Source organism: Ogataea philodendri (genome assembly GCF_020536065.1).
Source record: "Ogataea philodendri strain CBS6075 chromosome Unknown scaffold15, whole genome shotgun sequence".
Taxonomy (NCBI): Eukaryota; Fungi; Ascomycota; class Pichiomycetes; order Pichiales; family Pichiaceae; genus Ogataea; species Ogataea philodendri.
The window spans coordinates 52,949-67,120 of NW_025764075.1; the positions used below are offsets into that span (position 1 = coordinate 52,949).

The 14,172-nt window shown below is 51.0% G+C and overlaps 14 protein-coding genes across 14 annotated transcripts; 6 read left to right on the plus strand and 8 right to left on the minus strand.

Annotated features, from left to right (window-relative positions):
• Positions 1-39: 39 nt before the first annotated feature.
• Positions 40-867, minus strand: OGAPHI_004700 (uncharacterized protein; the record flags this gene model as incomplete). Its single annotated transcript, XM_046205807.1, has 1 exon — positions 40-867. One exon carries the CDS (start codon positions 865-867, stop codon positions 40-42), a length of 828 nt encoding a protein of 275 aa, XP_046060266.1.
• A 39-nt stretch (positions 868-906) lies between these two features.
• Positions 907-2,070, minus strand: OGAPHI_004701 (uncharacterized protein; the record flags this gene model as incomplete). Its single annotated transcript, XM_046205808.1, has 1 exon — positions 907-2,070. The coding sequence occupies one exon, from the start codon at positions 2,068-2,070 to the stop codon at positions 907-909; it is 1,164 nt and encodes a 387-aa protein (XP_046060267.1).
• A 42-nt stretch (positions 2,071-2,112) lies between these two features.
• OGAPHI_004702 (uncharacterized protein) lies at positions 2,113-4,320 on the minus strand (the record flags this gene model as incomplete). The annotated part of the gene is made up of 3 exons (XM_046205809.1): positions 2,113-2,445; positions 2,737-3,741; positions 4,072-4,320. The coding sequence occupies 3 exons, from the start codon at positions 4,318-4,320 to the stop codon at positions 2,113-2,115; spliced, it is 1,587 nt and encodes a 528-aa protein (XP_046060268.1).
• On the plus strand, positions 2,209-5,865 carry OGAPHI_004703 (uncharacterized protein; the record flags this gene model as incomplete). The annotated part of the gene is made up of 1 exon (XM_046205810.1): positions 2,209-5,865. One exon carries the CDS (start codon positions 2,209-2,211, stop codon positions 5,863-5,865), a length of 3,657 nt encoding a protein of 1,218 aa, XP_046060269.1.
• Positions 5,622-5,825, minus strand: OGAPHI_004704 (uncharacterized protein; the record flags this gene model as incomplete). Its single annotated transcript, XM_046205811.1, has 1 exon — positions 5,622-5,825. One exon carries the CDS (start codon positions 5,823-5,825, stop codon positions 5,622-5,624), a length of 204 nt encoding a protein of 67 aa, XP_046060270.1.
• A 15-nt stretch (positions 5,866-5,880) lies between the features above and the next one.
• On the minus strand, positions 5,881-6,474 carry OGAPHI_004705 (uncharacterized protein; the record flags this gene model as incomplete). Its single annotated transcript, XM_046205812.1, has 1 exon — positions 5,881-6,474. The coding sequence occupies one exon, from the start codon at positions 6,472-6,474 to the stop codon at positions 5,881-5,883; it is 594 nt and encodes a 197-aa protein (XP_046060271.1).
• A 411-nt stretch (positions 6,475-6,885) lies between these two features.
• On the plus strand, positions 6,886-8,724 carry OGAPHI_004706 (uncharacterized protein; the record flags this gene model as incomplete). The annotated part of the gene is made up of 1 exon (XM_046205813.1): positions 6,886-8,724. The coding sequence occupies one exon, from the start codon at positions 6,886-6,888 to the stop codon at positions 8,722-8,724; it is 1,839 nt and encodes a 612-aa protein (XP_046060272.1).
• A 47-nt stretch (positions 8,725-8,771) lies between these two features.
• Positions 8,772-9,278, plus strand: OGAPHI_004707 (uncharacterized protein; the record flags this gene model as incomplete). The annotated part of the gene is made up of 1 exon (XM_046205814.1): positions 8,772-9,278. The coding sequence occupies one exon, from the start codon at positions 8,772-8,774 to the stop codon at positions 9,276-9,278; it is 507 nt and encodes a 168-aa protein (XP_046060273.1).
• Positions 8,810-9,121, minus strand: OGAPHI_004708 (uncharacterized protein; the record flags this gene model as incomplete). Its single annotated transcript, XM_046205816.1, has 1 exon — positions 8,810-9,121. One exon carries the CDS (start codon positions 9,119-9,121, stop codon positions 8,810-8,812), a length of 312 nt encoding a protein of 103 aa, XP_046060274.1.
• Positions 9,279-9,325: 47 nt separating the features above from the next.
• Positions 9,326-10,186, minus strand: OGAPHI_004709 (uncharacterized protein; the record flags this gene model as incomplete). The annotated part of the gene is made up of 1 exon (XM_046205817.1): positions 9,326-10,186. The coding sequence occupies one exon, from the start codon at positions 10,184-10,186 to the stop codon at positions 9,326-9,328; it is 861 nt and encodes a 286-aa protein (XP_046060275.1).
• A 200-nt stretch (positions 10,187-10,386) lies between these two features.
• Positions 10,387-10,758, plus strand: OGAPHI_004710 (uncharacterized protein; the record flags this gene model as incomplete). The annotated part of the gene is made up of 1 exon (XM_046205818.1): positions 10,387-10,758. The coding sequence occupies one exon, from the start codon at positions 10,387-10,389 to the stop codon at positions 10,756-10,758; it is 372 nt and encodes a 123-aa protein (XP_046060276.1).
• A 590-nt stretch (positions 10,759-11,348) lies between these two features.
• On the minus strand, positions 11,349-13,219 carry OGAPHI_004711 (uncharacterized protein; the record flags this gene model as incomplete). The annotated part of the gene is made up of 3 exons (XM_046205819.1): positions 11,349-11,453; positions 11,515-12,788; positions 13,171-13,219. The coding sequence occupies 3 exons, from the start codon at positions 13,217-13,219 to the stop codon at positions 11,349-11,351; spliced, it is 1,428 nt and encodes a 475-aa protein (XP_046060277.1).
• OGAPHI_004712 (uncharacterized protein) lies at positions 11,419-12,798 on the plus strand (the record flags this gene model as incomplete). Its single annotated transcript, XM_046205820.1, has 1 exon — positions 11,419-12,798. One exon carries the CDS (start codon positions 11,419-11,421, stop codon positions 12,796-12,798), a length of 1,380 nt encoding a protein of 459 aa, XP_046060278.1.
• Positions 12,910-14,172, plus strand: OGAPHI_004713 (uncharacterized protein; the record flags this gene model as incomplete). The annotated part of the gene is made up of 1 exon (XM_046205821.1): positions 12,910-14,172. The coding sequence occupies one exon, from the start codon at positions 12,910-12,912 to the stop codon at positions 14,170-14,172; it is 1,263 nt and encodes a 420-aa protein (XP_046060279.1).

A 14,172-nucleotide genomic window follows, 5' to 3' on the forward strand; every position in this document is an offset into this window, starting at 1 on the left:
AAAAACAATAAGCTTTCTGCCGATTTGGTGCACGGGTGGTTAGGATTCCGAAACCGTCTCGGGAGCCAGTTTGGCAAGATCGCTTGTTCTGTTGAGTTTGGGGATTTTCAGCACCTGTGTGTCGCCAATGGCAACCACATCGAGTCCCAGCCGGTCCTGAAGCCCATTCAGGACCTGGCCGATCTCGGTTTCCGATAGCGGCATGTTTAGCGAGTCCTTTATTAGTTGTTGCAGTCGGGCTATGCTTAAGTTTATAGTTTTCGCGGCCCCGAACTTGGGTGACTGCTCGTACAGCACGTTGTAGATCGGGATGAGTTTCGATTGGAGTAACTCCTGTTTGCGTTTATGCGGCGATGCGTTTTTCTTCATGGAGCTTTTCAGTCTGATGCGTTCGAGGAGAGGCAGGTCAGAGTCCACTTTTTTCTCGTGGAATTCGTACTTGAGACGCGGGTTCGCTGGTTTTGTGACCTTGGCCGGTTTGCGTGGGGATGCGGTGGTTTTCTGTGCTAGCTTGAACGTTATAGGACACCCCTTGTCGAACCAGCTATCTAGACAGCTTTTGAACGTTTGCTGTCGCGTTTCGATGTTCTGGATGAGCAGCGACCGCTGCCGGTCGCGATCTTCGGCCTCCTCTGAGTAGACGTCGATCGTCACGTCGTCGGTAATGCGCTCAAGGTGGTACGACTCAGGGTAGATCGATTTGATCACCACGAGCGTCTCCTCGGTGAGGTTCAAAACCTGTTTCGAAATGCTCGACAGCCGCACGATCGATGAAAAGTAGTTGGTGCTGTAATGAAGCGCGATCAGCGTGTCTAACGATTTGAACAACCGCACCAGAAACGGAGCCGTGAACGTGGAAGAGGTCATGACGCGAAAATTAATTTTTCACTACGCGAAATACTTATCTTAGGCCTGCAATTTAACTGTATCGTTGAGCTCGTAGATCTTGGCCAGCATACAGCTCAATTGCAAGTAGGTCGACACGCCCTCCAGCACTCTCATATGGCTAAAACCAACAATCTTGATCACGCGTAGACGGCTCTCCTCGTCAATATCGTACATGGCCTTGAGCACTTTGAAACTTGTACTCACAATGTCAATAGCAGAGTAGCCCTTGGACCACAGGCTGCGCAAAATGTCCAGTCCCTGGTCCAGGTCGCCCTTGATACATAGCCTCAGCATCTTGGCTATCACTAGAGGATGCGGAGAATCCACAATCTTGTAGACGTTGTCTGAATTGACAAACCCATACCCGTAGAAAGTGCTCTGGAGATTGTTGATGGCCTGTCTCATATCTCCCTCGGCGGTGAAAATCAGGGCTTCCAGCCCGTCGTTCGTGTACTCGATGTTCTCCAACTTGATGATCTGCAGCAGTTTCTTGAGAATCTCCTCATCCTCGAGCTTGTTGTACCGCAGAATCGCACATCTACTTTGCAACGGCTCGATGATCTTGCTCGACTGGTTGCAGGCGAACGCAAACCGCGTGGTGTTGGAGTAGATCTCCATTGTCCGTCTAAGAGCCTGCTGCGCGCCCGGGGTCATCGAGTCGGCCTCATCCAGAATCACAATCTTGTGTCTTCCCGGTGGAAGTTGCACCTTCTTCTGCGCAAACTGCTTGATCTTATTCCGCACCACGTCGATTCCACGGTCGTCCGACGCGTTCAGCTCGAGCACCGCATCACGGAATTGATCCTGCAGAAGCTCATGTGCCAAACACAGCACAGACGTCGTCTTACCAATACCGGGCAGTCCAGAGATGATGAGATGCGGCATGTTTCCTTCCTCTGCGATTCTTTTGAGCGACTCGACAGTCTCCTTGTTGCCCACCACGTCGGCCAGCACAGACGGCCGGTACTTCTCAACCCTAGTGGTTAGTCCAGCGGAGCAATTACTTACCAAGGCAGCTCCAGTTCCAGCGGATAGTTCATGGTGTAGAATATTCAAGTTAGAGATCAACTTTTTCAGTGGTCGCGTCTGCACAGCCGTGAATATTGGTTGTCGAGGCGGCGCACGCCATGAAAACGAGGACAACCGACGGTTTGAGCGAGTTTGCTGGCTGAGTGGTAGCATCGACTTCGAAACAACTACAAGTCCATTGTTGTGTTTTCTGACCTAACAACGACATACCTTGTCCGCTGTCCCATTGCGGCCCCCATTCTTACCCGGCTTCGCTATCTTGAAAATTTCCACGTTTTTAATCTCTCCCCAATGCCCCAAGAACTGGTCAACAGCGACACCATCGAGTCGTCGCAGCTGCTCAAGCCTAAGCCGTGGCTCCTGAAGCCGTATGTGCTTCCGTTCTTGGTCATCTACCCGGTGTACTACAACCTGTACACCAACCACTACGATGAGTACTTTGTTGGAAGAGAATGGACGTTTGTCTACACATTGACGCTTCTGTCGATCCATTCGCTGATTTGGCTGCTCCCAAGATGGAACTTGAATCTGAACGTCAGTTTCAAGTACGTTCCCGTGAATTCTTTGAAAGACGCCTCGCACATTTTCATAAGGGCAAAACCAAGCTTCGGTATCAGCGAGATTTCGCCTATCCGGTTTGATTCAAGGGCCAAACGGCTCTCGTTCCTGTACCAGAAGAGAAAGTACTTTTGGAATGAGGAGTTGTCCAAGTTCTCACCTCCGATCTTTGCCATCGACGACGAGTCGCTCACTATCCTCAAACTCAAGCAATCTAAGGGTCTCAAGGCCAGCCAGATTAGCTCTCTCGAAGACACCTACGGCAAGAACAAGTTCGACATCCCAATCCCAACGTTTTTGGAACTGTTCGTCGAGCACGCTCTTGCTCCGTTCTTTGTTTTCCAGCTCTTCTCCATCGCCCTGTGGTGTATGGACGAGATGTGGTATCTGTCTCTGTTCTCGCTCTTTATGCTTGTCAGTTTCGAAAGTACCAGTGTTTACCAGAGAAAGACAACCATGACTGAATTCCAGAGTATGGGAATCAAGCCGTACGAGATCTACTGCTACAGAGACCAGACTTGGACCAAGATATCCACTGACGACCTTCTTCCTGGCGACATTGTCTCTGTGACCAGAACTCCTCACGAAGACCTGTCTGTCCCGTGTGATCTTGTTCTCTTGGATGGCTCCTGTATCGTCAACGAGGCCATGCTTTCTGGAGAATCCACTCCGCTGTTGAAAGAGTCGATCAAGTTGAGAGACGATTCTGATTTGTACCAACCAGATGGACTGGACAAGAACTCGCGTCTTCACGGTGGTACCTCCTGTTTGCAGGTGACTCCACCAGAGAAACCCCTCGTTAAATTGGCCCCAGATAACGGTGCTTTGGCTTTGGTTGCAAAGACCGGATTCGAAACCACTCAAGGTTCGCTGGTCAGAGTCATGATCTTCTCCAGCGAGAGAATGTCGGTCGCCAACAAGGAGGCCTTTTTCTTCATTTTGTTCTTGCTTGTGTTTGCCGTCATTGCCTCCTGGTACGTTTGGGTGGAAGGTACAAAAATGGGTAGAGTCCAGTCCAAGCTGATTCTCGACTGTATTATTGTGATCACCTCTGTTGTTCCTCCTGAGCTTCCTATGGAGCTCACCATGGCCGTCAATCAGTCTCTGGCTGCTCTTGGAAAGTTCTACATCTACTGTACCGAGCCGTTCAGAATTCCGGTTGCTGGAAGAATCGACGTCTGCTGTTTTGACAAGACTGGTACTTTGACCGGAGAAGATCTTATTTTTGAAGGTTTGGCTGGTTTCAAGTCCGAGAGCGCCAAACAGCTATTCCGTGCCGACGACGCTGCTGTTCCAGCTGTCACTTTGGACGTTCTGGGTTCTGCTCACGCTCTTGTGAAGCTGGACGATGGAGAAATCGTTGGTGACCCAATGGAAAAGGAGACTTTGAAAGCTTCGGGCTGGAAACTGTCCCAGAAGTCCAAGAACACCGTCGAGGGCCACAAGAGAACCGTCAAGATCTTGAGAAGATTCCAATTCTCGTCTGCATTGAAGAGATCCTCGTCCATCTCCAAGGTTAACAATCAGGTGTTGGTCAGTTGTAAAGGTGCTCCAGAAACGATCAAGGATATGCTGGTGGACGCTCCTTCCAACTACGAGGAGACGTTCAAGTCGTTCACCCGTTCCGGATCCAGAGTGCTGGCCTTGGCCTACAAGTACTTGAATACCGACAAGAACATTGACAGCGTTGAAAGACACTCTGTTGAGAGCGACTTGAAGTTTGCCGGATTCATTGTTTTCCACTGTCCTATGAAGTCTGACGCTGTTTCCACGATCGAGATGTTGAACGAGTCCAGTCACAGATGTGTGATGATCACCGGAGACAACCCGCTGACCGCCTGCCATGTTGCCAAAGAGGTTGCTATTTTGACCAAAGACGTGTTGATCCTGGACTTACCAGAAAAACACTACCCTGGAGACTCTGAGCTTGCTTGGAGAAACGTGGAGGAGACCAGAATCATCCCATTCAACCCTACACAGGACTTTGACGAGACTTTCTTGGAGAAAAACGATATCTGTATCACTGGTTATGCTCTCTCAAAATTGACCGAGCACAAGCAGCTCGACAAGCTCATTAGACACACCTGGGTGTACTCGAGAGTGTCTCCTTCGCAGAAGGAGTTCATTCTTAACTCGTACAAGAACCTGGGCTACAAGACATTGATGTGCGGTGACGGAACCAACGATGTGGGAGCCTTGAAACAAGCCCACGTTGGAATTGCTTTGTTGAACGGTACAGAAGACGGACTGAAAAAGATACAGGAAAACAAGAAAATCGAAGCTATGCAGAAGGTGTACGAAAAGCAGTCTGAGATCATGAAGAGATGGGGAAACCACCCTCCAAAAGTTCCTCCTGCTATTGCACACTTGTATCCTCCAGGGCCATTGAATCCAAATTATCTGACAGCCATGGAGAAACAGGGTCATACCATCACTGATGATATGAGAAAGATGGTGGACTTTGCCAACAGACAGCCCCTGCCGCCTGTTACCCCAACGGGAACCACTCCTTCTCAGAAGTCGACTTTTGCAGAGCAAATTTTGACCAGCATGCAGAACCAGGACCAGGACGGCGAGGAAGAGGCACCAGTTTTGAAGCTGGGAGACGCCTCTGTTGCGGCTCCGTTCACCTCGAAACTTGCCAACGTTTCTGCCGTCGTGCACGTCATCAGACAAGGAAGATGCGCATTGGTTTCGACGATCCAAATGTACAAGATCCTAGCGTTGAATTGTCTGGTCTCGGCTTACTCGTTGTCTGTCCTTTATCTTGCCGGTATCAAGTTCGGTGATGGACAAGCAACGGTCTCCGGATTGTTGTTGAGTGTTTGTTTCTTGTCGATTTCTAGAGGAAAGTCGCTGGAGAAGCTTTCCAAGGAAAGACCGCAGCCGGGCATCTTCAACATTTATATCATGGGCTCGATCTTGGGACAGTTTGCTATCCACCTGATTTCGTTGATCTATATCACCAGAGAGGTGTATATCTTGGAGCCAAGAGAGCCACAGGTCGATTTGGAGAAGCAGTTCAGCCCATCGTTACTGAACACGGCCATGTTCCTAATCCAGCTGTCGCAGCAGGTTGCCACGTTCACCATCAACTACCAAGGACCGCCATTTAGAGAGTCCATCAGGGACAACAGGGGAATGTACTATGGATTGCTGGGTGTGACTTTCCTGTGCATTTCTGGAAGTACTGAGTTCATGCCGGAGCTGAACGAGGCCATGCAGTTTGTCAAGATGACCGACCTGTTCAAGTTCAAGCTGACGGCAGCCATTGTGCTTGACTTTGGAGTCAGTTGGGCCATCGAGCTGGTTTTGAAACACTTCTTCATGGACTTCCAAGCAGCAGACATTGCGCTTCGTGAGGATGAGGAGGACAAGAAGACCAAATAAATAGTTTAAAGTCTTTCATGTGGCATTTGTTTTCGACTCGGCGGTGTAGAGTTCGTCGTCAGAAGGCCTGTTACCTTCAACAAACTCGCCGTTGTCGATCTTGTAGTCGATCTTGCCTCTGATGACCTTGATGACGCCAAACAGGTCGTCGTAGCACTCGTCGTTTCGGAGAAAGTCGGGATTTCTCTTGCACTTGTTCTTGTTCTCCAGGCCGTTTGTGATCCACGAGCACTTGATGCCGAGTCGCTTGCACTCTGTGCAAATCGGCTTTGTCTCGCAGCACTTGCGCTTGCGGAACCTACACGTGAGACAGCCCTTGCGCGAGCGTTTGGAGACCTTGTGGGAACGGGATGGTTGTTTTTCCTGGTCGGGTAAACTTCTGGGGACCCTGGTAGGGGTGAGCTCCTGGGGGTCTTTAAAATCCGGGGCCGGAGTGAGCTTGGGTAATTGCGGTTTCACCACGGACGAATAGTCGGACCCATGGGATTTCTGTAACGGAGCAAAAGTGGGATTGCGGATTGGCGGTAAGGTTATAGGGTTGGGAACTAGAGGCGAGGTAGCCTGGGGATGGGATCCAGACTTTATGGTTGATGAACTTAATTTATCCATGGTGGGCAGCAAAACAGAACACACGCACACCGAAAGAGTAGATTGGCACTATTTATCCTTTCTACCTGAACCCCAAGTTTATAGATACAACAGCATACATTTTTTTGCCGCATGGACGAGCGCAAGTGTGCATGTTTGAAAGATTGTTACGGAAACTTTTCTTGGTGTGTTGACGTCATACTGCGGGGAAATTTTCCCTGCCACCACCTTGTTGGAGAGTTAGTGGCAACAATACGGCATTGTTGCCGAGATGTGAGAAATGCGCTTTTCCAGGAGGGGGTCTGGTACCCGTTGATTAAGGTTGCCAGTGTATTGTGAAATTGTGTTTCGTGAGTGGGATAAATACGAAAATTCGCGGGTTGCGGTGGGAGTTGCTTATTCGGAATTCGATTTTAATTTATTTGAATAAAAATGCATTCTGGTGAGACGGTGGCCACGACGCCCCAATTGACCCACAGAATTTCCAGGCGGTCCATCTCGAAGCATGTTCAGCCGTTCAAGGACAATCCGGACGCTTTAGACTGGCTCCGTCGCAAACTCAATCCTGAGTGGGAGATCGACGTTCGTGGCGAGCTCGACGAGGGAGACGACAACGGAGTCGATCTACTTATGGACAAGCTTGTTTCTGAGAACGTCAACACCGTCCAGGAGTACCGATTTTTGTCCACGCTCAATCCGCAGCTCGACACGCTTGATTACGACTCAAATTACGCCAAGTTCAGCGAGCTCCAGTCCACAATTAAAAACACAAGAACCTATTTGAAACCTTTGTTTGATTATTTGCTGGATTTCGAACAGAACCTCGACAAATTGTCCCGCGAAATGGAGTTTCTGCAGAAACGGTCGGATCTGCTGAATGTGCAGATCACTCGTAAACAGCAGCTGGACGTGAAATTGACTCCCGTGATTAACGATTTAATTATCCCACCCTCGGTGATCAACTCAATTGTCACCGACAAGGTGGACGAGCGGTGGGTGGAGAATATCACCTTTTTGGCCGAAAAGAAAGAGATCTACTCCAAGTACGCGGGCGAGAACCAGCCAAAGTCGCTGCCGGAGCTCGTGAAACTGCTCGATCTGATGGAACTCAAGGTGATTGAACGTGTTCGGGACTTCATGGTGACCCAAATTAAGGAACTGCGGAAACCCAACACTTCGTCCCAGGTGGTGCAGAACCAGATGCTTGAGGTGAAGGAGGTGTTCCCGTTTTTGCAGAAGAAAAACCCCAAGCTCAGCAACGAGCTGTGTCAGGCGTACTGCTACACCATGAGATGGTACTACCACCAGAACTTTGTCAAGTACTTGTCGTCGCTGGAACGGATAAAGGTGTACAAGGTGGACAAGAACGTGCTGCTGGGGTCGCTGGACGAAGAGTCCGGGTCGTCGAATTCTAGCTCGCTATTTGGCTACGCTAACCAGAAGTTCGAGGTCACCTCGAACGAATATCTCATCAACCTGACGAAACGCCTGGAGGTGCTATCGAAGGGCGACGAGACGGTGATGCCGAGCCAGATCGCGGAGACCATGAACATCAAGCACTGGCTCGAGAGCGTGTTCCGCGACTTCAATCTGGCGTTGTTGGATAACGTTTCTGTGGAGTACCTGTTCCTGAACGAGTTCTTCCAGCTCACACGCAGCGAGCAGCTGAATGATATTATCAAGACCATCTTCAACCCTGTTTACCAGCTGGGCCACAACTACACCAAGTATTTGATTTCAAACTCGTACGACTACTTTGGCGTGCTGATCGCGATCCGGCTCACACAGCACCTGGAGTACGAGCTGCAGCACCGGCGCATCCCTGTGATGGAGGACTACCTGAACTACCAGCTGATCATCCTGTGGCCCAAGTTCCAGAACCTAATAGACCAGAACTGCATGAGTATCAAGAAGGCTGTGTCGTCATCTGTGCTGATCAAGAGCGTCACCAAGAACATCATGATTCCGATGGGGCTGACGCAGAACTTTGGCCGTGTGCTGCTGGCGCTTCTACAGCTGTCCAACAACCTAATAGAGCAGGAGACCTCGGAGCCTCTGACAAACTCGATTGTGCGGCTGCGGAGCGAGTTCGAGAGCACGTTAATGAAGCTGAGCGCGTCGTTCGACCCGAAGAAGCGCGAGATCTTCCTGTACAACAACTTTGCGTTGGTGCTGACGATTCTGGGCGACTTGGACCAATCGGAGAAGGTCAACACCGACGAGGTGAGCCATTTCCAAAATCTTGTAGACGCATACACAAACTCCGCATAACTAATTTATACACTTAATTTAATCTAATTTAATTAAATTTAAATCTTATGAGCGAACAGGACCTGACCAGCTCGTTGATGGAGCTTCACATCAAGGTGGGGGCCACTAACGTACCGCAATCCATTGCAGAGGAGACCGGAGACACCGCGAGCGGGTCGGATTCGGAGTCGCTGGACGACGAGAGCACAATCAAGAAAGACCCCCAGAAAACAAAGATAACCCTCAACCAGAGCATGATGCTGTCCAAATTGCCCGCCAAAACCACGTCGGCCGTGCTGACGGTATCGAAGCCCACAGAGGCCAAGGTGCAGATCCGGTTCAAGTCGATCGGGTCGATTAACCAGGTGCGCCCGGCCGTGTTCAAGATCAGCAAGAGCTCCAAATTCTCTTCCATCATCAAGTTTCTGGAACTCAAGCTGGGACGCAAAGTGTACTGCTACCTAAACAACTCGATGAGCCCAAACCCGGACGAGGAGCTTGAGAATTTGTACAACCTGTTCCGCGTAGGCGACGAGCTGATTGTGAGCTACTGTAATATAGTTGCATTTGGGTGATATATAATTGTTGCCGTCTCCTGATTATCCGATATAACTTCATAACTTCATTTTTTCTCGCTGTCCCAGAACCAGCCGCTCTTTGGGGTCTCCTCGGTGAACTGTTTGCGCTCGCCAGCCGGGTTGAGGACCTCCTTGGTCTCCTTGACAGAGGACGTACCATCACTGAAGAACTCCTTCAGAACGGTCACTTTCTCCACGTCACCTTGCTCCAGGGTGCGGATCGTGGTGGTGGAGCTGGTACCGGTTCTGGTAACTGCGTCCGGGTCCTTCTTGTCGTTGACGAAATCCCACTTGGCCCTCTGTTCCTCCTTGAACCGGGCCCAGTCCTGCTTGCGCTTCTCGTGAGCCAGCTTGTTCATCTTGGCCTTGAACCCTAAAAAGTCCGTGTACTGCTGGAAAAACACGCCTTTTTCGTGGGCCGTGTCTGCCTCCACGTCCTCTCTGGACAGCTCAGAGGCAAACTCCTGCGGGATGCGTGCCCGCGGAAACAGACACCGCCAGTAGCCCGTGGAGTCCCACACAGAAAGCCCCTCCACCTCCTGACACTGCTCGTACATGTTTGGAGACGGGACGGGGTACGCCCATAAACCGTACGGGGTGCGCTCGTTTCTGAACCGGCGCCCGAAATGCGAGTACAGCTGGTCCTGGAACACCGGCAGCCGGTCAAACAGCTGGTCTGCCGCGCCGATCACCGACTCCTGGAACTCCTGGCCCTTCTCGCCCCACCGTTTCGAGTACCAGTCAAACAGGTTTGAGACCGACGACGAGGTGAGCGTATTGGCGGACGAAAACAACGTCTCGAGCGAGTCATTGAGCGAGTCCAATGGCGACGAGTTGAAGGGCCGGTCCTGCTGAACCGCAACGGTGTCTGTGTTCTTGTTGTCTGAAGGATTAAAGATTCCCATGGTTAATTAATTTTGCCTACATTTTCTAGAAATTTGTGGCAGACGGTAGCCAGAATCGGATAAATCAGGGCGCGGTAGGGTTGGTGGTTTAGAACCAGTTTTTATCCGAAACCGACTTGCTATCACATGGCAGACCCATTTCACATGAAATGTGGGGTACTTTCGATATATAACACCGGTATGGCCAGGAATTGACAGCAATGACGAAATCCACGAAATATCTAACCAAACTGGCAGACCAGTTGGAGTCCAACGAGACGCTGAAACAAGAGGCGTTGAAGTCGCTGGGATCTACGGTGTCTTTTGAAGTGGAGGACAAAAAATCAGGCCCCACTTACTGGCTACTAGACGCAAAGAGTAAAGGATCGCTGCAGCAGACAGAAACATTGGCTGAGGAGGCAGACATCAAGATCAAAGTGGGGGACGTGCCGCTTAGACGGCTGATCGACGGGAAAACAAGCGCGCAGAAACTGTTTATGACGGGGAAACTGAAAATCAAGGGCAACGTCATGAAAGCCGCAAACGTGGAGAAGCTGCTCAAGTTTGTGGGGCCAGAGCGGGCCAAGCTGTGAGCGCGGTGCGAGGGTGTGGTGTGGTGCGCGGCGGGGAGTAGCTATTTTCGGTTCCCGAGGAAGTCGGGAGCCCGAGTCAGGCAGGTTTGCGTTTTACTTAATGTGCATGTGCACTAAATAAATAGCACAGCCCGTAATATAGGAGCCAAGATGTCAAACAGGAGTGGGCAAAAGCCGGAAGCGATGAGCCTCTGGGCCCTATGATTAGACAGACAATCACGATGCGATTGTGTAGCAGCAACGATAAGAGGTGGTGGGTGCGTTTGGGAGGGTGTTGCAGTATGACGTACAAAGTCATCTCCCCTGGAAAATTTTTCACTTCAAGTTGAATAATAGGCAGGGAAAGAAACAATAGCAGAATTGTTCCAGAGCTGTCGGTCGACCGACGCCGTTAAGTGCGCCGTGGACAGGGCAACGATAATTCCGAACATGTTGCTTTTTAATTGGTTTCCAGAGAACGGCTGACTGCGATGCTGGAGGAATCTGTTCATGCAGCCAGGCGAAAAAAAGAACGGGCGCGCGCTGTGATTGGCTCTAGATAAAGATAATTTGAATAATGATTCCAGCATTTAAATTTCCGTCGCCGGAGATCAGTGGTGTGCGGCTTCGAGAACATAAATACGCCTTCTTCCGCCATTACAGGTCTTCATATTCAACAACATGGTCCAACCACAAGAGCCAGAATTCGAACAAGCCTACAACGAGCTGTACTCCACTTTGAAGGAGTCCACTCTGTTCAAGAAGCACCCTGAGTACGAGAGAGTCATTCCTGTTGTTTCTGTTCCAGAGAGAATCATCCAGTTCAGAGTCACCTGGGAGGATGACAAGGGAGTGATGCACGTTAACAGAGGTTACAGAGTGCAATTCAACTCTGCTCTCGGCCCATACAAGGGAGGTTTGAGACTGCACCCAAGTGTCAACCTTTCCATCTTGAAGTTCCTTGGTTACGAACAGATCTTCAAGAACGCTCTCACTGGTCTCTCCATGGGAGGTGGTAAGGGTGGTTCCGACTTCGACCCTAAGGGTAAGAGCGACAACGAGATCAGAAGATTCTGTACCGCTTTCATCAGACAGTTGGCCAGACACATTGGCCAGTTCACCGACGTTCCTGCCGGTGACATTGGTACCACTGGCCGTGAGATCGGCTTCATGTTCGGTGCCTACAAGCAGATGCAAAACCAATGGGAGGGAGTTCTCACCGGTAAGGGTCTTTCCTGGGGTGGATCTTTGATCAGACCAGAGGCCACCGGTTACGGTTTGGTGTACTACGTCGAGAAGATGATCGAGAAGGCCACCAACGGTAAGGAGTCTTTTGCTGGCAAAAGAGTTGCCGTGTCTGGTTCCGGTAACGTTGCCCAGTACGCTGCTTTGAAGGTTATCGAGCTTGGCGGAACTGTTGTTTCTTTGTCCGACTCCAAGGGTGCTATTATTTCCCAAACCGGAATCACCAAGGAGCACATCGAGGCCATTGCCGACGCCAAGGTCAAGTTCAAGTCCTTGAAGGAGGTTGTTGGCGAGTACTCTGCTTTCTCCGCCAACAAGGTCCAATACATCGAGGGTGCTAGACCTTGGGTCCATGTCGGAAAGGTCGACGTTGCTCTTCCTTCTGCCACCCAGAACGAGGTTTCTGGCGAGGAGGCCAAGGCTCTTGTTGCTGCCGGCTGCAAGTACATTGCCGAGGGATCCAACATGGGATCCACCCAGGACGCCATCGACGTGTTCGAGGCCGAGAGAAAGAGCGCTTCCTCTATTGGTGACGCTATCTGGTACGCTCCAGGTAAGGCTGCCAACTGTGGTGGTGTTGCCGTTTCTGGCTTGGAGATGGCCCAGAACTCCCAGAGAGTCCAATGGACCGCCGAGGAGGTCGACCAGAAGCTCAAGGACATCATGGTCAACTGCTTCAACACCTGTTACGAGACTGCCACCGCTTACACTGCCGAGACCAACAAGGGCTCGCTCCCATCGCTTGTCATGGGCGCCAACGTTGCCGGTTTCGTCAAGGTTGCCGAGGCCATGAAGGACCAAGGTGACTGGTGGTAAATTATTGTATAGACCAGCATTTATTTAGTAATGACTTTGGCTTCGAGGCTTAGGTAAGATTTCGTATCCTGGGAAATTATTTTCCTGTTAATCCACCCGTTGCCTTTTCCCATGTCTTCCACTTCTGCCACCTGGACCTCTTTCATCAAGAGCATTGCCTCGTACAACGGCGACCTTTCGTCCTTGACCGCGCCTCCGTTCATTCTCTCCCCCACCTCGCTGGTGGAGTATCCTCAGTACTGGTCAGAACACGTTGATTTGTTTCTGGCCCCAAACTTCATCAGACAGGAGGCCAACGACATCGACGCCGTGGAGCTCAAGCACATGGTGGCCGTGCTGCGGTGGTTCATCTCCACTCTCAAGAGCCAGTACTGCTCGCGCGCAGAGTCGTTGGGCGGCGAGAAGAAGCCCCTGAACCCATTTCTCGGCGAACTGTTTCTCGGCAAGTGGACCGACCAGTCCGCGTCCAAGCAGCACGGCGACACGCTGCTGGTGAGCGAGCAGGTCAGCCACCATCCGCCCATCACCGCATACGCCATCGAAAACAAGACAAACAAGACCGTTTTGCAGGGCTACAACGGAGTTAGAGCCTTCATGTCCACCACAGCCTTGAACGTCAGACAGTACGGCCACGCTTTGCTTGAGTACCAGAACCTGAAAGAAACGTACCTGATCACCCTGCCACCGCTCCACATCGAAGGTATCTTGATGGCCGCTCCGTTCGTCGAGCTGGAGCAGAAGTCGTACATTCAGTCTTCGGCTGGCTACGTTGCCGTGATAGAGTACTCCGGAAAGGGCTACTTCTCCGGAAAGAGCAACTCGTTTAAGGCCAGAATCTTCAAGGACATTCGCGAGGCACAGGACAAGACCAAGGCCTTGTACACGATCAGCGGCCAATGGTCAGGCGTGTCCAAGATCTCTCGCGGGAACACCCTTGCCTCGGACGCACAGGTGTTTTACGACGCCAACGCCCAGAAAGCTCAGCCATTGTCTGTGAAGCCGATCGAGGAGCAGGGCCCGCTCGAGAGCAGACGGGCCTGGCAGAAAGTCGCCGACGCAATCAGAGCAAACGACTACAACCTGATTCACCAGGAAAAGTCAATCATCGAGAACGAGCAACGTGAGCTACGTAAGAAGGAACAGGCAGACAACACCACGTGGAAACAGAAATTCTTTGATGAAATTGATTACAAATCGCTGACCGAAGACACGGACGAAACAGGGTACATCAAGCTGGCCAAGATGGCCAACCTGTCGCACAAGAATGTCCCTTCGGGAACAAAACAGGACTCTTCCAAAGAACAGGGCGCCGAAGAAGCTTCGCACTGGAGATTCAACCAGGAGAAGTTCGACACGGCTAAGCTTGCGTTCTGA